A 27,176-nucleotide genomic window follows, 5' to 3' on the forward strand; every position below is an offset into this window, starting at 1 on the left:
TCCAAGAATAGCATTTGGAATTCCTAGGATTATTTCAGGAATACTTTCAAAGATATTTTTCAGGAATCACATAGATTTCTATCCCAAAATGTTTTCAATTTGCTTAGCGTACTTTCAATAATTGCTCACGATGTTTCGTTACAGGTAATTTGTTTTAGTTGTTTTTTTTTAGGATTCCGATAAGAATTACGTAGGTTTTCTCCCAGAGGAATTTATCTAAATATTCTTAACTGAATGCATTAAGGGATTGAATAATGCGCCAATAGTAAGTTTTCTGATGTTCCTTTTGAATTTGTTGTGCCTTCAGAAATGGTCAGAGGTACTCCTCTAGGAATTCTTCTATGTATCTCCAAGTAATCCTACCAAACGTCAATAGAATATCGAGCAGATTCTTTCGAACAATATTCCTGAAATTTCTGCTTCTCAATTGTGTTCAGGATTCCCTGATGAAAATCAAGGATTATCTAGACGTATTTTCAGAATTGTCTGGGTATTGGAAAAAAAACTGGGCATGTCTTTGAGAAAGCATACACTCATATCTGAAACATTTACAATTTTTCATGCTTCTCATGCTGCAGTTTAACATCAAGTATAACAAGAGTGAAACTGTCCAAAACATTCAACCGAAAAAATGTACCATCATCAGGAGCAAAATTCAAGACAACCAAACAGCGTGCAGAGTAGTGGCTTATTTTTCAAAACTTCAAAATCTGAGCCAAAAATATTAACCTTTAGAGGTAGCGCAAGCGTCTTGAAGGTGAATTTTCGTGTTATAAAAAATGACCTTCAGTAAAGCTTTCCTCATTTTACTAAAAAAAATCATTTTTGTTTGACCAGAACTTCATAAATACTCAATCGATTCCGAATATTTTTACATGTTTTTGAAGCAAATTTAGTTGTTTTCAAAGTGTCAATACAACACATTTTTCTAAAAAGTGGTTTTGACTTAGTTAATCGACAAAAACTACCCAAAAACATGATTTTTTAATGAAAAAAACATTTTTTTTAATATTTATGTGTTTTTGACGGAAGTTGTATTTTTTCTATAAAACTTAAATACCGTAAAATGGGGTGTTAAGGGATGAAAAAAAATTCCACCGAAATTTCGAGCAACTTCTAGTATGACAATAATAGAACAAAATACAGTCCTACCATTCTCCCGGCGTGTATATCAAAAGCCAATTACAATGAAGATGGCAGATTTCTGAGATAATCATAAAAATGTGTGATTCTTGACGAAAATGCAAAATGGGGTGTTAAGGAATTTGAGCTTTGTAAATAAAACTATATTTTTCCAACAGCAAAAAAATATTATTTTGGTCAATATCGATGATGTGTTCAATCTAAAGATAATATTACTTCAATATAATTCAAGTTGGAGCTCCTGCAAACGTTAACCGTTTTATTTTACCTGCTAAATCTTTCATACATATTGATTCGTTTTTCAACCAAGCTATAAGTGCATCGCACAATTGTCTTGAAAGGATTTGACTTATATGCAGTATTCGTGTCCTAGAATAGTGCAGAGCAACCTTGTCATGACTTGTCAAAAGAATGATAATTTCAACAAGCTTTCAGTTTGAATAGAGTAAGTGTCCAGTTTGCCTTTTAAACAAAGCACCACACCAAATAACGGATTTGCATGTAATACCCAATGGCATAATCGAAAATAAAATTCCTAACAAAAAGTTTCCACTATAAAGCGGAAATCGCACACACTATACTGCAATGTACTCAATGCTTGACAACACTTAACACATGACCACGAAGCCTTAAAAGTTTTCCAAAGAGAGATCGGAAATAGCCTTATAATATTATTATAAATGTTTATCTAGGACGACTACGCTTAAAAAATCAATAGCTCCAAAACCATCTCATATAAGATAACCATTCCTATTTCCAAACTTTTCACCAATGCGATGGAACAGCTTTTGAAAATACTATCATGAAAACCCCATATTCACATTAATCAGTTTTTATCTTTTAGGCTATGGCCTTCAATCTATTATGCTCAAAACGGATTTTAAGTTTTTATCCGACGTTTCGGACATGAAAACTTAAAATTCGTTTTTGAGATAAATCTTTTCTGGTGATATTCAGTGACTTACGAAATAGATCCCTTAATTTTCCATGCAGGTTAACTTCACGGAACAACCCAAAGCTGTATTGAAATACATAACGGCATAAAACAAATGAGTTTAGTAACTTAGAAAAGTTAAAATATATAATCTTTCAACACCCCATTTATTTTCGAAACGAGACTTTTTTCATAAGTTTATATAAATCGAAACCCAGATATAATTTCAAGAAGTTTTTGTCTGCACTATGATCTCAATTAAATTTACTTTTCTTCTACGGTACTCGCGAATTTTTCTCAAATATATTTCATGGTTTTGTAGATGAATGTACACCCGATTCTGTTTTCGATTCAAAATTTCAAAAACCATGCAAAAAAAGTAACACCATTTCTCGAAGTTTCATGCGAAAATAGGGTTTTGGTGAAAAAAAAATGTAGGGAAACTTTTTTTTCACGGCCGTGTAAAAAAAAATCCGTACAAAAACAGAATCGGGTGTATTTAGCCCATAACATTCGAACAAAAATGTTTTGAAAAGTTAACATATATTTTGCAACAGGGATTCGTGAGTTCGATTCTCACCGAGATGACATGGAACTTTTTCGCAAATTTCACATAAATTTGTCCATTTAATCCAATTGATAAATATATGTAATGTTTAGTTTTTCGGAAGAAAATTATTCCAAGGCTATCTTGAATGAAGACAATTATCAGCATGGAACTCATTTCAAGATAATTTACCATGGTACGTATACCACAAGTGTGTCATAAGTTTGAATAAATATAGACAATAAAGTACAATTTACTCTAATAAGAATAAGAGCATTTTCTCATTGGTGAACTGCTATTTTAAAAGATTCATTGCACATTTTTCCATGTATTCGGTTTTTTTTCTTCAAAAATCAATACAAATAAAAACCCAATCGACATGGACATGTCCCTTATTTAGCATTTTTCGTGAGAAAAAAACATCTACGGTAAGCTCATATCTCAGTGAAAGTGATCGAAAAATGTGTGACAAAATCATTATTATTTGGTTGGTTTGCATACAAGAGGCAAACTCAATGATGAAGAGAATTTACCTCTTGTATGGAAACTAACCGAATTTACCAACGTAAGCAGTTAAAATCGTGCTGAGCCTTTTTGGTTGCTTAAAATAGTTGAGTTTGTCACTAAATATCGACTACTTACCACGAGAAAGCGCAAAATAGGTGCAGGAATAGTTTGGTTGGTTGCCTGGCGCCGAATGATTCTACAGCAGGAGATTCTCATTTGACACATTCCCGCATGCGCATCAGTTTGTTTTGATTTGATTTTGACGACAAGTCAGTAAAAAACAAACTTCTGACGGGTACCGTAGTTCAGTAAAAAGTAAAAATTATTACTGAACCTCAGAAGTTTTCAATCGAAAAAACTGGAAGTTCGGTATTTTTTATGATTTGCAATTCGTACCCACACGGGAAAAAATTCTGTGGTAAAAATTACTATTTTAGCTGACTACGCCCATTCTTGAAACTACCATGGAATTTCAGACTAATTTACTATGTTTACGGTACACCCCACCACATTACTGGTATGTTTGACAGAAATAATTTACAACAATCCGATTTCGACTACAAACATGGTAAAATCAAGCGCATTTCTGGTCTGCTGAAAATTGCCGGTGCGAGCGCTTAAGTTAACCCCCTAAAATGGTAGTTTTTACCGCACAATTTTTTTGCGTGCAGTATAAAAAAATACCGAACAAGCAAATCGTGATTGAGTATGTAAAGCGCGGTTACAATTCTCGACTCGATTGAAATAGGCCAGGAGAAGTCGATGAACTTGCCATTCATTTTTCTGTCAATTCTCATACAAAATCTACTTTTTCTCTGACATAAATTCACTCAAGGTGAACCACTTCCCCTGGCCTATGACTCTCAAGTCACAGCGCAAGTGCACGGCGAGTCACTTCACTCGAGCAAACAAATGAATACCTCGCTATACGAAACCGACAATAGGGTCCTAAAGCCCTGTCCCAATTTTAGTGCCAAACGCTTAAGTTTAGGCCAAAAACACATGTTTACTCAATTTTCTAATGTTTTCCGTTGGTTCAAGTCCAAAAAACTTTTTTTTAGATTTTGTCACATTTTTTGGCTTAAACTCAAATTTTGGGTGTATTTTGTTTTCCGTGTCACTTACGAAATGTCAGATAGGAACAACCCCAGTGGTCGAACTAAAACCCCTGTGGTGTTTTTGTCGACTAAGCGAACGTCAAACATGATCAAAAGTGTCAAGGTTCATTTATGGACCAAATTTTTAAATTAAAGTTTAAACATGACATAGCCATTACTTGAGCGGGAAAAATTGCTAAAGTAGTTACAGTAACATGCTTTTTCGTGTTATTAAATAAAAATAAGATTTCATTAAAAATTTTAGGACCCAATTGTCACCTCACGCCACTCGTAGAAATGACCCATTTGTTTTGGGTGTAATTTTTTATCGCGTGGGTAAAAATTAATGAAATTTTGGGTAATACTAGTTTACAGTGTTATGTTAACGTGTGTAAAATTTTATCGCAATCTGTCAAGCAGTTTTCAAGATGCATTCGAAACAAAAAGAGCTACGCCAGCAAATCTTGGGCGCGGTGATCGATAATCCTGGTCAGTCGCACATATGGATCGGCAAAAGAGGCTTGGAATCCACCATTCCACCGTGTCTCGCGTTGTGAAGATGTTCCAGGAGACGAACATCATCGAACGGCGCGCTGGAAGCGGCCGAGAACCGAACACGAAATACCCAGAGAAGGCGCGGAAGGTAAGACAGCACTTTAAGAATAACCCGAAACTTTCCACCCGAGACGTGGCCAAAAAGGTCAATTCGTCGAAGTGTTTCGTCCAGCAGACCATGAAGCCGGCTGGGCTACGTGTTTTTAAGGTCAGGAAGGCGCCAAACCGAACTGACAAGCAAAACACGGTGGCCAAATTGCGTGCGCGGAAGCTGTACCGTGAGTGGCTGCTCAAGCCAGGCTGTCTCCGTAAGTTTAGTGGACGACGAGACATACATCAAGGCGAATTTTTTTGTCGGTACGTCCCGCACGGACGTTCCGGAAAAGTTTCGGAAGAAAAAGATGGCCAAATTCGCGAAGAAGTATCTGTTGTGGCAGGCGATCTGCGAGTGCGGACGGTACGGCAAGCCGTTCGTTACAAGCTGCGTCATAAACGGGCAGATTTATCGAAAGGAATGCTTGCAGAAGCGTTTGCTGCCCTTCTTCCGCTCTTACCATGGTCCCAGGAAAAGCGTTAATGTGATGTTCTGGCCGGAACTCGCTTCGTGCCATTACGCCAAGCCTGTAATGGGTTGGTACGAAGCGAAGGGCGTTAATGTGATCCCGAAGGAGGCGAATCCGCCAAATACACCAGAACTTCGTCCGATCGAAAAGTTTTGGGCGATAATGAAGAAGAAGTTGAAGAAAAGCGGAAAAACATTCCAAACCGATGAAGCTTTGAAGAAGAATTGGGAGAAATTGTGTAAGAAAGATGACGAAAGCCTCGCCCAAGATCTCATGAGCAGTGTTAAGAGAAATGTACGAGCATTCAGCTTAAGGGGGGAAATTCAATAAATTCTTCCTTTATACAGGGTGTCCATTCAAAATCAGTTTTCCAATTCCCGGATTTTTCCCGGACGTTCAATATACAATGGTAAATCTTGTACGTTGCGCATAAAAGCTAGGTCGCAGAGCTAGGCATACGCAACAACTTTAAATTTCCAATCAGTAGAGAAAATTTCCTGGAAATACAAAATTCATCAACTTTGAAGAAATAAATGCTAGGAAAATTCTTTCAGTAAAACTGGTTTACATGCCATTTTTTTGGGGGATTTCAGGAAGAGTTCGGGAGTCAGTTTACGATGATAAAGGAAAATTATTTAGCAGAAAAATTGCAGATAAATTCTTAAACATACTTGTGGAATTTCCGGATGAATCGTGAATTTAAAATAGAAGAGGAAAAATACCAGTAAAAACAAATTAAAACTTAACCTTCACTCACTCACAAGGTAGCCTTATCCTAGCCTTTTTTGTTTTCGATGAACTCGAGAAAAACTAAATGATGTATTTATTGGGCTATAATCTTGGCTATAATAATTAGAGATAATCTAGACTAGATATTTTTCCATACTTGAAGTATTCAAAACAACCGTATCATTAACGCCTCTACCAGCAGCTTCAACTTTTTACCACAGAAAAATACTCAAAACGTTATAACTTCTTTGTTTTTCAATATATTTGCAAGAAACATGATTAAAATCGACACATATTTTAAAAGTAGAAGAGTTTTTTTTAAACTTGTGAAAAAATGATGCAAAAATATTGAAAAGCAAAAAGGTTATCGCGATGTGATTTTTTTTTTTTTTTTTTGAAATGACGCTAGTAAAGCGTCAAGGACAACAATGAATATTTCTATTCCAAAGCAAGTATTCAGAATAGAAATAGTCGTTCGGAGTGGTAGAAATAAAAAGGTAGGCTTAATCCACTACTGAATGCCTGGCGGATTTGCTAATTTTTTGTACTATTTTTGAAACTATTTTTTAAAATAAATTACTAATCTATCTTCTAGGGAAATTATTATAGTAATCATTCCTGAACAAGTTGCTTACAAATACGATAAAACAAATGTTGGTTGAAATTTCAGAGTTGTTTCAGGCTTCTTAGTTGAGTTTTCTCAAAAAGGTAGACTAAAAATCTCCCTAGATTTCTCAAGAAATCTACCTAAATAAACTCACCTGGTCTGTCAAGGATTAGGCTGACATTTTAAAACTTTTTTTAAAGCAAATGAATTCCAGATATTCTATCAGAAATGTGTGTGCACTATTCACCTCTCCAGACACTTTGATATATGTACTGGTAAAAAAATGTTTTCTTTAGAATATTAAAAACCAGTAAAACATCACTATTCTGCTGTTTAGGTTAATGAAGCGTAGCAATCAATGACAATCGTTGATTTATCAATAAATTACAAAAATAGTAACTTTAGTGATCATTTCTTTGAAGAAAGGTGAATTGTTGCAAATAGTGGCGTTTTAGTGACCATAACGAAAAAAGTGACTCGCTACCGCCTGTGTCAAACTAACCTAATCCAGAAAAGGCTTAATCGAAAATCAATTTTATAAATAATCCTAGAAATCCGCCAAATGGAACTTTTCATAAATCTGGCCAGGATTTCAGAAGATTTTGCCATGTATTTTTTTTCGCTTGGATTTTCATTAACAACTACGAATCTACTAGAATTTTCAGCAGAATCATTCAAGGATCTTTTCTAAAATCCACTACAAACCTTATTAGCAATCTATATATAACAATTTCAGTGATCTTTCAGAAAAATCTTTCAAGGAACCAGTGATGCATTTTGAACTGAACGCGAGCCAAAAGTGAACTGAACGCGTTCTAATTTTGCACAAGAACCTAGTAAGCATTGAACTCTTGTGCAAGATTCTGCACTTACTCAAGAACGGCCCGTTCACTTTAACGGCACGTGCAACGAAGCTGAAAACCAGAAAAACTACATCAGAACATATTGAATTCATGGCATTACAAATATATGGAACCATTAAAGTTTCCAAACATCCTTGCTGAATTTCCACATTGAAATATGTCTTGTATCTGCCACGAAGACAGTTTTCAATTTACGTTCAGTTTTCAGCTCGCTCGGGTTCAAATTTTTGAACTGCTCATTGTTCAAGCCTACTTGATCCCTCGTTCAAAGGTTTGAACTTGAACGCAAACTGAATGCGTTCAAATGCAACACTGCAAGGAACTGGTCAATCATCGATTCGATTCCCGTTAGGATTCCAGCAAAGATTTCATTAAAAATTTTCCATGAATTTGAGTAGAAATCAAACAAAATCTTCGCCAAGAACCTTGACATGAATCACTAAATACCCTACTACAAATGTTTAATAGATCTTGATTGTTAACTATCTTTCTACCAAACCACCAAAAGATAGTAATAGTGGGAAGACTAGTGCACCTTCTGGGAAAAATTTCGCCCATAGTGCTTGAAATTTGAAGAAACCGATAGTCTTACGTTTGAAATACATGTTTCCCGGGGTGTTCTTCAAATTCCCGGGTATTTTCCGTATTTTTCCCGGTCATTTGTAATTCCCGGGGTTTTCCCGGATTTCCCGGATGGATGGATACCCTGTTTATATGAATATTGCAATATTGCAGTATTTATCTGGTTCAGTTTGTCTGAAATTCGTCCAAAACCAATGGAGCTCTAGAACTACCATAAGATGAAATACCTCGCGATCCAAAGATGGTCGTCTCAATGGCCAACTTGTGCCCCTACTCACGTTTCCAAAGGCACTAAGCTGGAGAAATTGTAAGCAAACGTTCTTGGTTTTCTTATTTTAAGCTTTCTGCTAGTGCATAATGCCAAAATAAAAAGTGCACTGTTGTTAGATGCTTCCTTCGCGAGATGTCTTTGAAGTTTTAGTGCAATCTTGGAAGTTGGATTCAAAACTGCTTCACCTTACAAGAATTCCTGAAGAAACTATCAGAGGAATTCTTAGAAGTATTGGTTAAGAAATTTATGGATAAAACATTACCGAAATTCATTGAAGACCATGGGACAGTTTTCTTGGTGAACTACTGGCTGATGCCGGGGCGGAACAATTGGGTTTATTCTACGACTGGCGTGAGGTGACAATTGTCGGTGTCGTATAGCGAGGTGACAATTGTCGACTCGAGTGAAGTGACTCGCCGTGTAAATCGAATGGAGAGTCACTTCACTCGAGTCGAGAATTGTCACTTCGCTATACGAGACCGACAATAGCAGGGTGGTCAGTGAAAAGTCAATTTCAAATTCCCGGTTTTCTCCCGGTTTTTTCCCGTATTTCAAAAATATTCCCGGTTTAATGATATGCTAAGAAACATTATTGCGATTTTTCAAACGACTTTTAAGTACGAGTTTTTTGGTCATAAACCAAAGCATTTCTATTAGGGGTAGATTGAAATCAGATATTTTGCTGCGCATTCAAATTTTCTGGGCTTATATTGATTCTGCTAAATTCCAGTTTGATCTATGAAACGATATTTTACGACGGTCATTTTAAGTAATCGTCGAAATTGTTATGAAAAAGTTCAGTGGTAAAACAAATTTGACCCTTGTTTATATGATGGGATCGAGTCAATCTTTGAATGAATCATAGTTTAAATTTTAAACGGTCACAGATTTGGAAGACATAAAAATGAATTTTTCAATTGTTCAACATTTCGTTCCATGGTCATCAGCATAGAATTTTTTGTTATGTTTTATCCCCACAAATCTAGAACATTTTCTCAAGGGAATTATTTCTGATAAAAAATAATAGTGTTAATTCTGAAATGAACTAGAATTTTATACTATTTTTACCAAGCCCAAACAAGAAGCGAATGGCATATCTTCAATGAATATCGTAGGTTGTAAACGCATTTGATTTGATCTTAGTGAATTACAAGCTTGCTTAAAGAAATTTATAACATTCAAAAAAGCATCATGAAACTATATGAAAAACTTTTCGCAAAATGTTCCTTCATTAAATGTTTTCAATTTACTGGCTAATTATTTACTGGATTAGAGTAGGGGAAGACGGGGTAAGAGCGCCCGTCGGGGTAAGACGGATCACCTGTAGTTTGGCATGAAAATGGCGATTTTCTTGAAAGTTCACCAAGCACTTTCAATAAACACAAGATTTTTGACATTCCGAAGTATTTGGGGTGATATTCACATTTTTTTTTTCATAACAAGTATCAAAACAAAGTTTCTGCTCGTCAATATCGAATTTGATCTAAGTTTAACAGATGCTCACTTAAGGATTTCGCAAGGGATTGTTTTGTAAAAACATATCAAATTACCCGTCTATGCTTTAACAGAAATATCATATATGCTGCAGTGAAGTGATATATGAATTGTAAATATTTAACTTTGAAATAAGGCTCTTGTTGTGAAATTTGTTCAAGCGGGGTAAAACCGACGACTGTAGATGGGGTAAGACCGCCACCTCTAATTTATACCAAATAAAATGTCTAAACCATTTTAAAAGTTGTACATTACTATTCATGTAAAATGAAATCAATTTTGTTAAAAATACAAGCCAAATACGCATATTTTTGCAAAATATGGATGCCTTAAGGCAGAGGCGCGTCCACGTTCCAAACCATGGGTAGGACAAACGTTGGCAAATATTTTGTGCACAGTGAAGCTAGAACCCTGGATTGGAAATGGAAAGATACTATATTTGAGGGGCTCAAATGCAAAGTGACATTTTGGTCGATTTTCAGTTGAGTTGAGTTTAAGAGACTCTACTGTTTCCAAGCTATTATGAGTAATTTTTTTCGCTCAACAGAAAAAATAAAATAATTATTAGAAGACTGAATGCTGAAAAATGTTTATTGTACATTTCCTCAAAAGTAGGTTTTGTCACTGACACCCCTTTGCTTATAACCTCCTCATTTTCATACCAGCTGTTACCACAAGAATGAGAAAACTTTTCGTCTTCACACAGCTGAGATCTAGGACTTTTTTCAGAATTCAGCCAGGATTTTCCCAAGAAGAACCAGAGAAATGAATTTATCCAAAGATTATTTCAGAAGAAAATTTTTATTCCTCTAAGGTTTTTATTTTTATATTTATTTTTTAAAGTGATTCATCTATCGATTTTTCTGGGACATCCTCCAAGATTCCCGGTCAAAACATCTTCTAAAATTCAATCAATAACTTCTCCAGAAATCTAGGGCTTTCCTTTTTTAGAAGATTTTCAAGATAACTTGCTAATATAATCGAGAAAAAAAATCGAGTCTTACGATAGTATTCTTCAATTTTTTTAAGGAAATTTTCCGGATAACTTTAAACAGAATATCTATAGAAATTTGTGAAGGAATTATCGGAGGAATTACCAAAAAAATTGTTGTAGTATGAACTGACGTAAAACCTCAAATAAATTTTTGAAGATTGCATGGAAATTTTTTGAGAAACTTTTCAAGAATTTTTTTGTAAAACTACAGGGAGTTAATACTTGGATCAAACGCCTGAAAATTCCAAGAAATGAATTCAAGGAAATTTGGATTTTTTGGAGGAAACGTGGATCAATTCGCGAAGAAATCCACATGAACAAGCGGAGTATTTCTTGCAGCGTTTCTTGAAAAAAAAAACTCTTCTCAAAAATCTTAGACGAAATTCTCAAAAAGCCTTTTGAAGCTGGTATGATCTCTGAAAGTTTCTTTGGAGCCTGTGTAATTTTGCAACAGGATTCAAGGCAAGCACCATTTTGGTTAAAATTGATACTTTAGAAACCTTTCATTAAAAATAGAGACTTTTTAGGAACTTGCATCGAAATAGAGACGAAATCTCTGAAAAGAGACCTACAACCAGTCCTGTCTTTAGGATCATACATTGGATCAACTTTTGTTATCAAATTGTTTGTCTTTACAATCAGTGAGGATGTTCTAATTTCCTCAACTATTTCTAGATAACAAATCGATGAATCGTGGGTAGGACAATCCTTTGACTGTCCTACCCAGGTGTTTTTGTGCGTAGTACATGTCCTACCTGTCCTACCCACTTCCCGCGCCACTGCCTTAAGGTAATAATAAGTATATATCTAAGTCTTTTAATTAATTAACCCTAAACATTTTTCAATATCCACGATAATTAATGAAAAACATGATACTTTTAGAATAACAGGGAACTGATATATAATTTTTTCGCAAAATTGAGCACGAAAATCGTGGTGGTCGCTTTTACCCCAGTCGCTAAAAATAATCGTGATAAGAAATCACTTTTTCAAACTTCAAGAAATAAATAAATTATCACAAATATTTTGATCATGCACAAGGCTTCAAAAAACGATATGCTGCATCGAGAAAGGATTTATTCATTCTTAATTTTGACACATGAATTAAATTGCTTAGGCGGGCGGTCTTATCCCGTCTTCCCCTAAGTGGTAACATTAGTATAAAGAATATGTTCTTGACTTTATTGACTAACTTGGGATTCGAATTCAGAAGCTTTTGTAAAAATCCACTAAAGTATAAATCGTGCTGGTTAAAACATTACTTGGTATGCATAATTTTCCCGGTGCTAATTGAAATTTCCGTATATTTCCCGGTTTTCTCCCGGTGATTCGAAATTCCCGGCTTTTTCCCGGTTTTCCCGATTTCCCGGTGCGCTGGTTACCCTGCAATAGTCACCTCACGCCAGTCGTAGAATAAACCCAAATGTCTTAGAGAACTGCATGAAGAATTTTTTGTAAAAATCTCTGGAAAAAAATCTGGAAAGAATCGAGTTGGATTTTTTTTAAACATTGATGTAAGCCTTGGACGAATTCTTGAAGAAAACCCTGGAAATCTCTTGACAGAATCGCTAGAGATAATTATCGATGAATGAATGAATCCATTTTTTCTTATTGTATATCTCGATTTCCATTCCATTGCGGATTTTCGTCAAATTCTAAATCACTGGAGTGGTCCAATCGTCATATCAATTGGGCTTTTTCAATATGTCAAGTGTATAAACATTTGACCAAAGTTTGGTAGAAATCCGTGTCGGTCGATTACAGGTTTGTACTTTTTTGTGGTAACTTTGTATGGAATTACCCTTATGTATTTTCGTGTATGTGTTTCTGTTTGTGTATTCATGTTCGTGTATTTCTATTTATGTGTTTGTGTTCGTGTATGTTGCTAAGTGTCTATCAGTTTGTATATTTCGTGGGTGTCTGGTTCAAAATCATCGCATGCCTTTTGCCACTATCATTTATCATCAGTCACGATACTCTTAACCTTATCTATTGTTTCTGGAGGCCACAATACACTTTTGTTTTCCTCTCTCTAGACCGTTCAGCGACATGCATTCTGATTCTTGTTTTTAGTTATGATTAATAATACTATAGATTACCTTGTTTTATTGGCTATTACTTTTCTCTTGGTTATCGTTTTCATTTACTCTTTCGCTGTATGTTTTTTGATATCTATTCCCGTACTAAAAGCGCGGCGCTGGCAAAACAATCCAAACAAAAACAAAAAAACAACTCAACTTTCTTTTCCTAACTTTTAACTTACAATTCTTTCGTCGCAACAAATAAAATTTGTGAAACTTTGGACACAGAAAGTGTACTTTCCTTCCGTCGATTCTTCCCTCTCTCGTTCTCTAAGCGTATAATAAGGACACTCTATTTCTGCTCATTTCCACCTTTCAAGTCATTGCGTCAACCTGCTCAGTTTTAAGTGAACCAGCACGTATATTTCCTATAAATGTTATCCGTTTTGTTGTGTTTGTTATGCTTTTTCCTTGTTGCGTTGTAATTGAGAGTAAGTATAACATAAACAATATAGCAAATTTAACATATAATAAATTTTGCGTTTACCCATCATCTTCTGCTGACCCGATCAACCAATTTGCATTTGCACACTAAACGTTCCATTTTCTTCCATCGACAAGGATCAAACACCAAAGGAGAACGGTTCCAATGCTATTTCCCACAATTTACAGCAATGATGTAGATAAAATTGGCGCCCTAATTGGGCGCCTGCTCGTTAGTATATGTGTTTTTTTTTGCGTACGAAGTAATGAATGATCTATTTATGTCGGCTTGGTTTCATAATTTATTCCAGTAGTAGTTCGTAGTTAGCGATAGCGTTTGCAATTGGAAGTAAGAATAGTTTTGTCTGCAGCACTGATAACGATGACACCAATATTCATTTACAGATTTTGTTTGCTACACATGCTTGTCGTAATTGATGCCAGCGTTTTAATCCATCACTTGGCTCATTCATACTCTCATAGTCTGCGACAGTCTGGAATATTGGACGTAGAACACACAGCACATCAAAAAGAGAGGATAGTCTCGTTTCGTTCTCACAATTCGAAAGAGCAAGACAAAGGCTTTGAATGTCGTACTATAATGGGCTTAAGGTTCATTACTCCATACAAGGACATGCATATTTTTGTAAATTTATCCCTATTTTTCGTCACAATCGAATGGTTTTGAAATTACAGTTTGCTCCCCAGAAGATAAATCTACACAGTTTCGCTTCACTTTAGAAAAGCTGCAACAATGACCGACAGCACAATAAACACCAGAACGCCGACCACCGCCTTGCTGGAATCGGTTTCCAGCAGTTCCGATATCGTTTGCATTAGATTACCACCTTTCGGCAGGTGCAGTAATGATTGTTTCGCGTTGACATTTGAACTAGCATACCCAGTGGAACCGGAATGATGGTGGCAATCGGAGCTATTCAGGATCAACTCCCCTCGCCGGTTGACCACGTTTCCAGCGTAGTACTTGGTGCCGGATCCGTCCACCTCATCGTGGCCCGAGTGGCGCGAAATCGAAATCCTGTGCGGAGTCAGCTGGTGGTGCAGAACCGGAGAGAATTGACCGTGGATTTCCTCGCCGTTGGAGCGAATGCGCACCGGGCACACTTTGAATAGGTAACCTTGACCGAATGTTAGATTCTGGATGGTGTGCCTTGTGCCGGGGCCGCGATAAACCTGTCGGGAAAAGAAAACAGATATGTAACATAATTATTTAAAAGAAGCCTATATTTCTTTCAGAATTAAGTTATTTTTTGTAGATCAAACAATAATCAACATTCTGCACTGCCCATAAAACCATTAGTCCCATATGCGAGCAACTGAGTGCTTTTAAAATGGAAACTTTAGAGACCATCTAGTCAGCATGGTCGAGAATGCTGCAACACCGCACGAGAGCGATCGAGACATGAACAGAATTCAGTTCCTCAATTTGTGTTCGACATGCAATAACAAGCCTAGACCTTGAGTTGATCGAAGAAAGAGCTTTCATACAAGCCTGATTATCTGACATACCTACTTCTTTACAAATAGCCAGACGCATTGGCGTAGGAACAGGGGGGGGCCAGGGGGGCCTGGCCTCCTCCAGAATCATCCAGACCCCCCCCCCCCCGTTATTTTATGTTGATCATCTATTGTGATGAAACCTCGCTTGTCTTATACAACATCAGCGTGGCGGTTCTGACTTCGGTGAATCGCGCGACAACCGAAATCTTAACCGTCCGGCCGTCGATTGAATGGTTATTTGTTAGAAACAGCTTCTTGTTGTTTGCGATAAGCGACAATTTTTTTTTTCGACATTTCCGTTGCAAAAAATATCGTGGTATAAAAAAAGGCAATATCCGGGAAATTGGATTCCCGAAATTCGTTTTTTTTTCTGAATAATCCAAATAAATGCTGTTTCAGCATAGAGCAGAATATTCACTGCATTATAATTTCTCATGTTTTTGGGGGATACCCTGCTCAAGGTAATGTCCGAAAAAAAATTGAAAAAATATACAAAATTACTAAAGGAATTTCTCAGACAGTACATAGCGGGAATTTTTGTCGAAAAATAAGGCTTGACTTTCAAAAAATTTCGGTATGGCCAAGTTTTCTAAAATTTTCAAAAAAATTTTCAACATTCTTTATGAAATTTAAGTATGATGAAATTCTTGATAAATATTGAAAGTTGGCTTCAGAAATTTTGAAAATCTCTTGAAAATTAGTCGAGTAATATTGTGAGACTTGTTCATACGTTCAAAGCAATTTCCTCCTGATGAACATTCGTTCAATGTCTACTATTTATTAGAAAACTGATTCCGGAATATAACCCCGGATTTACCAAAAAAAATGTTACCTAATCTTTTAATAGTTCAGCATTCCTCTAAAATAATTGATTCTGTTATACTGAGATATTTCGCTGAAAGTTGTATAAGAAATTCTTCTGTTTCTTCAAATAGTTTTCCCAAAAAATTGATTACTAATTCTTTCAGGAAGTTTATCAAAAGCCATTAAGAAATATTTCTAAAATACATAAACAATATCGCGTCAAAAATTCTCTTAAATGCTTTTTTCTAGAAATTTTGCTTCAAGTCCCCGGATTATTCAAGAATTGAAAAGAAAATTGTTTTTGGAATGTCTCTTGCCTGTGAATCTTCGGAGGAAATTAGTTGAAAAATTCCAGGAAATTTTTGCTTCCAAAATAAGCATAGCGGTAAAGAAATCTGTAGAGAACCATGTAGCGAAATAACAGGGAAAGGAGTGAGGATTTATTAAGATATTCATAAAGACATTTGTATTGATCTTTCTTTAAAAAACTTCTTCAGAAATAATGTTACTATTTTTTGGCAGAATCCATATTTTTGGTTTGCATTTTTCAGCGATACGAGGGCGGAATTTTAGGAGGCTTTTTGGCAGAATTCCAGAAAACCAGAAGTCAAGGCACGGTGTGTTTCGTAGAACAAGTTTATTACAAAAAAATAGGTAAATCTGAAACTTCTCCACAATAAAGTCTAGGTTTCTCGCGTTCATTTGCTGCTAAAACCAAAATAATCGGTCGGGGGGTCCAGAGTAATTTTTTTTTTTGATTTCGTGAGACTTGCACATGTGTTTGAATTTGCCTATCTATGTGTTTATGTACATTAGGGCGGTTCAAAATTAAAAAATGTTTGAGAATTCAATCTCACATATGTTCCTTACTATCCTTACTATAAAAAAAGTGTTCTGTGAAATTCGCAGCTTTCTAGGTGGTGATTTAAGGTGCCCCGAAGACAATGTAGGTTTATATGGAAATTACTATGAAGAAATTTTGAGGTATGTTTTAAACACGCTTGTACTGTAATGTAAGTACAAACTTATTATCCCATTGTAAAAGCTCATTCTTCAAACCATAATAAAGAAATTTGCAGAAGAGAGAATTTCAATTCGACAGATAGCAGAAGAGATATTCATGAGTTTGTTTGCAATTATTTAGCTTAACCCCTCTACCAGCAGCTTCATTTTTTTAGCACAAAAATATATTTAAATCGCGATAACTTTTTTGTTTCTGTATATTTTTTCACCATTTTTTCACAACTTCTCAAAAAACTCTTCTACTTTTGGAATCTATGTCGGTATTGACCATTGGTCAACTGGTTTTAAAAATATTTTGGTGTTCCTTGGGGGACCGACACTTCCCATATAAAAATGCAATATGATGTTTTAAGAAGTTTTCAAGATCTCGGCTAGAGTGGTACCAAAAACATAAAAGCTCATTGCTCAAAAACAGTTACACCGATTTGTTTAATTTCTTCACAATAGACTTTCATCAAAGTTTAGTTTTGAAAAGCGAATAACCGAATATGAGAAAAAATCTGTAGCCAGAGATAATTACGAGAATTATGGCTATGCGTCGGTCCCCCAAGGAATTTTGAAATATCTCCGAATATAGATGACCAATGCTCAAAACCGATACAAATTCTGAAAATTAGAGAGTTTTTTGAGAAGTTGTGGAAATTTTTTTCACAAATATTGAGAAACAAAAAAGTTATCGCGATTTGAATATTTTGAAAAACTGAAGCTACCGGTACAGGGGTTAATATGGGGTTATAGTACTGCAAACAAGTACCTTGCCTTATAACAAGGTTTATCACATGCGAAGCCCTCTACTAGTTAATTCGAATAACTGAAATTGTGTTGTTTGAAAGGCTGATAAGTCACTTTTGTATCTAGGGGTCATGCACAAATTACGTCACGCTCCATTGGTTAAGCCATGCGTGACCAGGGTGGCCAGTGAATTTCTGATTTCAAATTCCCGGTTATTTCCCGGTACAGGTATGTTCCGTTTTTATCACGTTCCGATTTTGTCACGCTCCGATTTTGTCACGTTCCGATTTCGTCAACAAATTATTCCGTTTTTATCAACACACAAAAATTGATTTTTTTTAAATTTTCAGAATGTTTCGAATTTAAACTAAATACTTATTTTGAAGCAATTGAAATGCTTTTTAATAGCCTCAGAGTTGAATTTTCGACATTTTGTTAATATTGAACATCTACGATGCATGGTAGATGTCAAGTCATATACGATTAAATAAGATCTGTTGGATAAGATTGGCCTATCCTTCAATAATCGAGAGTTGCTCTGGCCACGTCCTAGCAACAACTGGAATTCGTGTTTAGTTGAAAAGTCGACCTTGTTATATTTTGGACATTATCTTCTATCTCTTAAACTCGAAAGCATTGCACAAATTATAGCAAACAGCAATTGATTAAATCCTGTTCCAAGAAGATCCTGTTTGTAGAAGATTTTGTTGCCATCCCAAATTTGCTGGAATCTTGATCTTTGAGCAGACCATGAAGCCCTTCCCCATATGATGACTGAAAGGTTAATTAGGAGTCTTATACCAACAGCCATACGCTTATTCAGAAAACTTTACAAAAAAGTTTCTTACCAAATAGTTCTTATTTGATGATACTTGTTCTAGAGTTTGTACACTTTTGCGTTTTTGATGAACTGTTCATAACTGCATATTTGTCACATCCGACATTTTTGACAATTTCGAGTTAATACCGGGGAGAGTCATCAAGTAATAAATACTTTCGATCAACTTACTGAAATCTGTGAGATTGTCCTAGAAAATTTGAAAAAAAAAAGTTGTTTTGTCACATTGGTAATTGTAACCGCACAACAGTCACATTGAGATTATACATCAGCTTCGTAATGCAGTAGCAACGAAATATCTATCAGACTTATATTCTGATTATTCACCCAATATGCGATATGAGTTGTACAAAATTTCAGCCTCAAATAAGCACTTTTGAATCCTCAGTGATTTTTAGAAATTATAGTTCCCTCCCATACTGCAATAAAATGCAAACTTGGTATTCAATTTACTCAATGCCTACTTTTATCGAATGTTACAAATATGCAGTTATGGGCAGTGAACTTCTATGAATATAAAAATGGAATGGTGTTTGAACGTCACGAAATGCCTTAAGAACGGTCTGATAGACTTACATTATTATTTCACTATTGCATTGGTCAAGTGTTCTGTTCGAGTGAAGGAAACGATTTGGAAAATTATCGGGAATAATTGGAACTAATCTGTCGTTTTGTATGGGAGATTGCATGCCATTTTCAGCAGCTTACTTGATGGCAAAACAAAGCTTGACGGGACCACTAGTATTCAATATCATTTTTACTCAACAAAAACCTAGAACTCTCAAATTTTCAAGAGCACAAGACTTGAGGATAAAACACTCCTCCAAGTTGAAAATTTATCCGACTGAACACCACCAGCAAGCAAGCAAGTTGATTGATTTTCAACGCAAACGGTTGTCAGATTCTCCAGACTTGTGCATTTTAAAATTCAAAGTTTGGCTTCGTTCTATAATCACCTTACGGTTAGTTATTGCCAGTCTATTAGCAATCTAACGTAAAGCTAAAAGGCGATGGTGGTGCTGTCCTAGATTGGCGATTAGTGCATCCTTGTCGAAATTGGTAGTAATAACTTTATAAGCAAGATCACCACAATCATTTTACAGTTTTCTTTCTTTCTTTCTTTCTGGCGTTACGTCCCCACTGGGACAAAGCCTGCTTCTCAGCTTAGTGTTCTAATGAGCACTTCCACAGTTATTAACTGAGAGCTTACTATGCCAATGACCATTTTTGCATGCGTATATCGTGTGGCAGGTACGAAGATACTCTATGCCCTGGGAAGTCGAGAACATTTCCAAACCCGAAAAGATCCTCGACCGGTGGGATTCGAACCCACGACCCTCAGCTTGGTCATGCTGAATAGCTGTGCGTTTACCGCTACGGCTATCTGGGCCCCTAAAATTTGGCAATTCAAAGCACAGGAAACCGTAAGTATTCATTTCAATTTGCAAAACTTTCGCAACATAACTCCACATTTAATCATCAATCGGATGTGACCAAAAATGCAAAAAATGTACCTTGGCAAAAAATAAGCTCTCAGTTGATAACTGCGAAAGTGTTCATAAGAAGATGAGAAGAAGGCTCTGTCTCAGTTGGGATGTAATGCCATAAAGAAGAATAAGAAGAAGAAGAAGAAGAAAAAGAAGAAGAAAATGAAGAAGAATAAGCAGAAGGATGAGGATGAACAGTAGAAAAAGAAGTTGTTTCTTGTTTTATGTTTCTTATAAAAACCAATGATCTTGTCCCACTTCCTTGTAGTTATTTATACAAATATGGCGTACCTTGTGATGCAAAGGACATTTATGTGATTATCGTTTCAATATTCTATATTACATTTATTGAAATTAAAACTAAGAAATTAAAACTATTAATGATTTATTACAAAATCAAATTGATTGATAGAAGTCTGCAATCAACTTCCAATGCGAATCTATAAGAATGAACAATCTAAATGCTCCTCACAGCTCCTCAACATCAATACTGTGCATTTATATGATGAAAATGTGTATTATTTTGACATAACCGCAATTTTCATTTCAAATTTGCCAAAAAAATTGTCTAAGAAAATTATTCCGTTTTTGTCACGGTTCCGTTTTTGTCAACTGAAAATCGCTGATCGTGTTGATAAAAACGGAACATACCTGTATTTTAAAAATTTTCCCGGTCGTAAATAATGGATAAAAATCCTTATTTTGAAAAAAAAAAACCCGAAACAGATAATTTGAAAACTGTAAAATCTGACCTGCTGGATTGGTCATTTGCAATTTTTCGATTTTTCAAACAATCGATTGTAATAAAGTCTTTTCGACATGTGGTTCCTCAAGCGATTAACAACGTTTTTCAGACTAGGTTTGAATTAAAGGGGCTTGTTGCCATTCTGGTGTTATAGCTCAGTGCCTGTAGGTTTATTTTTGTATTACCAAGTAGTAAATTGAACTTCAGAACATATTTTTCATATTTTCTGGTAGGTTCAAAAATTAAAACAGTTCAACAAAGGCGATGATTAAAGCAAGAAATCAACAATTCATACCTAGTCTAAAGCAGGCAAAAAATGCTCTGCAAACTTCTACATTATGTTAAAATCTACAAAAATTTTCATAACAGATATTGTTATATATAAGTTCTAGTGACTTTTGTACGGTACACCACTGAGTTATCGACTTTCCAAGTCGTAAAAAATCGATTCAGGTTATTCCTGAAAAATATTTACACAAGAACAACGCTAGCAAAGAAATTGACTAACTGCCAATTTAAAAAAAATCGTGATAAATGCCTGAAAATAAATGCGTAACAGGGGCATTGTAAATAAAATAACTACTTGGTCACTTGGCATAGATTTTTTTCGCGGCCGAATTGTCTGAAACTTTGCAATAAGAAGCAGTTCAATACGACGCATATTGTTGCCGAATATGAGCTCAGTAGCTTTAAAAAAAAATAATAATAATGAAAAGTGCCAAGAATGTGAACCGGCTCCCTACCCGACTGATTTCATATCCAGTTCAAATCTAAAGATTATTGTTCATTTTAGTTGCTTGATATACGATTATGATATCAATAAATTTTTTGATGAAATCAGTTGATTATACTCGAGATCCTCAAGCAAAATATTTTTCCAGTTGCAAGGACATGGCCAAGGTATTTCTCGGTCATACACCAATATGAAGCATTTTCCCGGTAGTAATTGAAATTCCTGTATATTTCCCGGTTTTCTCCCGGTGATATGAAATTCCCGCATATTTCCGTTTTCCCGATTTCCCGGTTCGCTGGTCACCCTGTGCGTGACAAGCCTTACAAAATTATCGGAGGACTCATACAGAAAGTGTGACAAAGGGGGGGGTCGAAAAAATTGAAATTTAGCGTGACATAATTGGTGTACCATCCCCTACGAGTAAGAAGAGAAATCTCGCATAATTTATGATCTCGTCCTGAAAGCCATACCTTGTTATTACTGAGCAAACGAATGGATTTACACTTTATTTCACAATGCTACGACGAAGAGAAGATCCTCCTCTGTCTCCCAGCGGTGACAGTTTTTATTTTGGTCCGTTTATCTGCCTAATAACAACGAGCAACACACTCGGTTATCAATGGTTTTAAGGGTGAATATACATAGAAGCCAACCTTGAATTTTCAAAAGCACAAGTCTAGAGAAGCAGACAACCGGTAACTCACTGGTCACTCGCTGGTGGCGACTAATTAATAAAATGTTCAACGCAAAAGGTTGTCAGGTTCTCAAGATACAAATCTACAAACAAGCTCTTGAAAATTCGAGGTTTGATATCGATGCATCTTCACCTATTAAAAATATTTCCTAATAACTTCTTACATCATTATGACCAATTTAAGTACGATTTTCAAGGTTTTTCGTGGACAATAACTAAAATGACGTTTGAGACAGTTTTGCAATAATGCGTATATCATATGTCATTTATGCTTATTACAGCTCTTTTGAGCAAGAACAACTTTACCTTCTAAGCCAAGGAGTTCAAATGGTTTGATCTTGCAGTTTGTCCCGTATCTATGTTCAACGCAATGTGTGTCGGTACAAAAACACATATCCATGAATACTTCACACAAAATAAAAAAAAATGTTCTGGACCCCCCGACCGATTATTTTCATTTTGGTCGCAAATGAAAGAGCAAAGTCTAATTGTTTTTAGTTCAGGCTTACCTATTTTTTTGTAATAAAGTTACTCCACAAATACACCGTGAAGGAAGGATATATTCCAAAGACAATTTCCAAAGAAGATTCTGATGAACCGATTCAAGGACTAGATGAGTAACTTAATGAAGACGTAAGTTGTTTTTCGTATTAATACTATATTAGGACTTCCGTCAAGACATACCTTTAACCAAAAAATTCTACTCATATCAGTTCCCTTCAAATTCTAAATTGTTTTCTCTGTAAAATATAGTGGAAAAATGATTTTATTCTATCTGTAAAATTGTTGTTCCAAAAATAGCTTGATTTTTTTCATCAGGCTTCTGATTGATAATGCTTTCGAAGAACATGGCTTTTTTGAAAATAAAAAATATAAATTGTCGAATTTTCCAAACAATCATTAATTTTGATAACCTCCAAAAATCGACCGTTCTAATCGTTGTGCCATATTAGTGTGAAATTTAATTATTTTGGAAAATTTTTATTATCACAACATTGTACAATACTAGTCGAACGATGTGCAGATGTGATAAATTAAAAAGATACAGCATGCACAAGATGTCCACTTTATAAAATGAACAGTCCTGAACTTAATTTTCATTGTACCATTGCCCATCTATTGTTCTACCTGCTTCAACAATTTGTTGTTTCTCCTTCCTTTCCATGACGCTTAAAGGAACTTCGTACAACAATCTTTTCATACTACAAAAACCAACATTTCAAAGAATTTATAAAAAGGTAAATTATGATAGTTTAAAAAATGCAGAATTTGTATACGTATGGTTTTAGATTTCTTAAAGCTCATCAGGAATTCCTCAACAAATTTTGAAAGTAATGCAAAGTTTACCCAAAGATTTAAATTCATTAAAATCTTACATTACGAATTTTACCACAATATATCTTCCGTAATGTTCTTAAAAAAATATCGGCAATATTTTCGCGTTGAATTTCTACAGTACTACAAAATAATCGATAATACACCCTTTAAAAAAGTTTGCTTGAAATTTCTAAAGTTAGGAAAATGGGCTCTACATTAATATGTTCAACATAGTATCATGAAACTGTCGAGTTCATACAAAATGTTATGTAAGATTTTAGTAACAAATACTTTCAGTTGAAATTCTCCCTCCCCTTGGTTATGCGACCTTGCCGCGATGGGAGGGCATAATCCATTAGCCCATATGATGGAAACCAAAGGCGTAACCTGTAGTGGTGGTATCACATTTTGGCATTTTTTGCTTAAAGCCGCGTCATAATTCATATGGCATAGACGCAATAATATCTCGGATGTGATCCACCGGACATTCTGCGTCATTGATAGAATTGATGCCCATTTCAAATAATTAATCTATTCGAAGTGGACATTAATACTATTGGTGACGTTCAGTTTGCCTTTTGCTAACCAGAATGATCCGTAGCCACTCTTACTATTAGCTAGCTAGATACATCGTTAGGAACTCTTAGGAAAATGACTAGTAGATTCACTGAGTAGAAATAAGTGGCGACAACCTTATTTTAATATGGTTTTTACATTGCCATAATAAGAAATACCTCTTTTGTAACAGCGGTATAAATAATCTAATTCCAGCTTCGTTTCGCAAAATTTACAAGTAGAAAGTAGGCGTTGTGAAGCATTGCATTTGCCACCGAAAAGTGAATCTTGTAGGAGACTGTAATAGAAGCCTAAGGTAACTTTACTCTTCAATATTCACTATAAAAATGACTATGGAAAGTAAGACGCTGAGATCGATCATTAGGGTACACTTGCTAGTTTCGAAAAATTGTTGAACAGACAAGGAAAGCGACTTTTTTCTTTAAGGATATATAAACGTAATGACCAATAAATACTTTTAACAACAAAAATGAAATTAACTAGAACTACTACTAAACAGCCTAATGTTGTTAAGACTTGACGACACTTGACATTTAAGACTTTAATCTTACGTAAAAGACAATCAGAATAGCACTTGAATGACAAATTATTCAAAAACATTTCGACTAGACAGTATTAGTAATGCACTACTATTTCAAACAAATTCTAATGGAGCTGCTGATTTTCATAATGCTTCCTTTTCTCAGAAGCAAGTGAATATGGGTACTTTTCAAAAACTACCACGTCACAATACTAATAAAAAACCAGTGTTCATGTGGGCGCCATTGCCTATTCCGTCTGAGTATTGGTCCTGGTAGAGGGGAAACTTGGCAAAAGCCATACCGATGGTTCAGCCTTGACAAGTTAAGCTGTCAGGCAGCTCCAACTGAATACCATACAAAAAAAAAATACTTTTAGTTGAAATTCCATCCATTTTAACACCAATCATTTTCTGTTATAGAAGACGAAGGAAAAAGAGCAAGAATTTTTGTAGTAAATCCTGCATGGACATTTTTTCTCTGAAATACATTGTCAACAAATTTCAGAAATTCTACGATATATTACTTGAATTTTACGACAGGAATTTAGTAATTTTTCGCGAATTATTTTTAAGCTGCAATTATTAAAAAAAAATACCAAAAAAATTCTTTCAATTTTTTTTGTATGTTTATTTTTTATGGGGTGATTCGTAGGAGGAGTTTGTAAAGCAATCACTGAAAAAAATTAATATGGATAGCAGATACATTTTTAAATGTTATTTATGGAAGAATCCTGAGATTACCATTTGAAAAAAAAAAAAATGGAGTTATTTATAGAGCCCGAAGAAATACTTGATGGAACTTTAACTTTGATGAAAACTTCCTTTGAAAATTCCCATTTGGTAAAGAAAATGTAAAGAAAAAAATCTCTGGAAAATAATCGGAAGAATCTCTGGTAAATTTTTCGGAAGAATCTTAGGGAAACAATAATATAATTCTTTAAGAAATTCCTGAACTAATTTGAGTATTTTCACGGAAGAGTGAAAGAACAGTTGAACGTATTCCGCTAGGAACTTCCTAGGAATGTGGGAGTTGAAATTTTTCAAAAAATAAAAAAAAATATTGAAGGGGATTACTAAGTGATCTTGAAGACATTTTTGGTGAGACTCCTAGATTTTTTTGTACTATTTTTGGGGGAAACTCTAAGTAATTTCTAACAATCCTAAACAAATTATAAATGAACTGCTGGAGGATTCTCCGAACTTACAATTGGAATGTATATGTAGTAAGTACGTAGAGGACTTTCCAGGAAAAATCATTAAAAGAATTTCTAATGCATTCTCTGTCGGAATTCTTCAAGAGATTTTTTTAATCCAATTTGTTCGAGAAATTTTCTGGTGAGAAAAAAGCCTGGGAATGATTTTCCGTTGGAATCCCAGGAGAAACTCAGTTTAAAATTAATAAATAAGTTCTTTAAGAAAGCACTGAAAACTACGAAAACAATTCATGAACAAATCTCCGTAGGAATTCTCAGAGAAATCTCTTCAAAGGACATTCCTTGTAAGTTTTTTTTTTCTAGAAATCTTGACTGGATTACAAAAAGAATGAATCTTTTCCGTTGTGAAAATTGAAAATAACAAATATCACTGATGTGGCGTGAAATGAAACAAAATAATAAATAAATAAAAATCCGTTGAAATTACGAAATTATATGAAAATCCTACTTATTGCTGTTGACAGTACCCCCTCCAGAAAAAAAAAATCCTAGCTAATGGCCAGACGTCAACTCTTCCCGTGGAGGGAGTTGTGTGAAAGTTTCCTATGAGTAAAGTGACAAGCTATTGTGAGATCATTTGGAGCAAGGACAATAGGGTCCTAAAGCCCTGTCCCAATTTTAGTATCAAACGCTTAAGTTTAGGGCAGAAACTCATGTTTACTCAATTTTTAAATGATTTTCATTAATTTAAGTACCAAAAACATTTTTCTATGATTTTTGAGATTTTGTCACGCTCCTTGGTTTAAACTCAAATTTTGGGTATATTTTGTTTTCCGTGTCCCTTCCGAAATGTCAGATAGGAACAACCCCAGTGTTAAAACTATAAGCCCTGTGGCAATTTTGTCGAAAAAGTGAATGTCAAACATGATCACAAGTGTCAAGGTTCATATTTGGAACTATTTTTAAAATTGAATTTTAAAAAGGTTATAGCCATTATTTGAGCTAAGAAAAATTGCTAAAGTAGTTGCAAGAACATGCTCTTTCGTATGGCTTTACGACATTTCGTCGAATGACATTTGGTCGAATGACGTTTGGTCGAATAACATTTGGTCGAAAGTACATTTGGTCGAAAGGACATTTGGTCGAATGGACATTTGGTCGAATTGCCTTTATTTTGGTCGAATTATATTTATTTTGGTCGAATGACGTTTAGTTCAAGATGTAGGTATTTTGTATATTGCCTGAATTATTTCTCTCTAGTATTTTTTTATTCTTTGAAAATTTTACCATTCTTTGAAAAACAAGTTATTTTGTTGCTCAACGATGCGAACATTATGTTTTTATTATTTATTATTCTTTTTAAATTTCATCGTTCTTCGTAATGAACTGCTGATCTTCATCTGATGGAAGCTTTCGGAGAGTACTCGGTATCTTTCTTTGAATTCCGTGTCTTGCAGCTTACGGACGTGGGTAAGATTTTTTAATGCGGAAATTAGGAATATAACGGTAGGAAAAATTTGCTTTTAGGAAACCCTTTATAGCGAAGTGATTGTTAGGTGTCGGTAACTTTACTTATGGTTAATGGATTACCTGCTTTGCTCTTGCCCACAGTTGATCAGCAGAAGTTTTCTTGTTTCATTTT

The 27,176-nt window shown here is 35.1% G+C and overlaps 1 protein-coding gene across 6 annotated transcripts in view; it reads right to left on the minus strand.

Moving 5' to 3' along the window:
• Positions 1–11,234: 11,234 nt before the first annotated feature.
• The window catches only part of LOC5567339 (fibronectin type-III domain-containing protein 3a), a 241,878-nt gene continuing 225,936 nt past the window's right edge, over positions 11,235–27,176 (minus strand). For all 6 annotated transcript variants that reach the window (XM_021848353.1, XM_021848356.1, XM_021848354.1 and 3 more), the window contains one exon: positions 11,235–14,584. In XM_021848353.1, the coding sequence (XP_021704045.1) occupies positions 14,123–14,584 (462 nt within the window). In that variant the 3' untranslated portion in view covers positions 11,235–14,122. The remainder of the gene's footprint in view (positions 14,585–27,176) is intronic.

The sequence above is a fragment of the Aedes aegypti genome, chromosome 2 (assembly GCF_002204515.2).
Source record: "Aedes aegypti strain LVP_AGWG chromosome 2, AaegL5.0 Primary Assembly, whole genome shotgun sequence".
Taxonomy (NCBI): domain Eukaryota; kingdom Metazoa; phylum Arthropoda; class Insecta; order Diptera; family Culicidae; genus Aedes; species Aedes aegypti.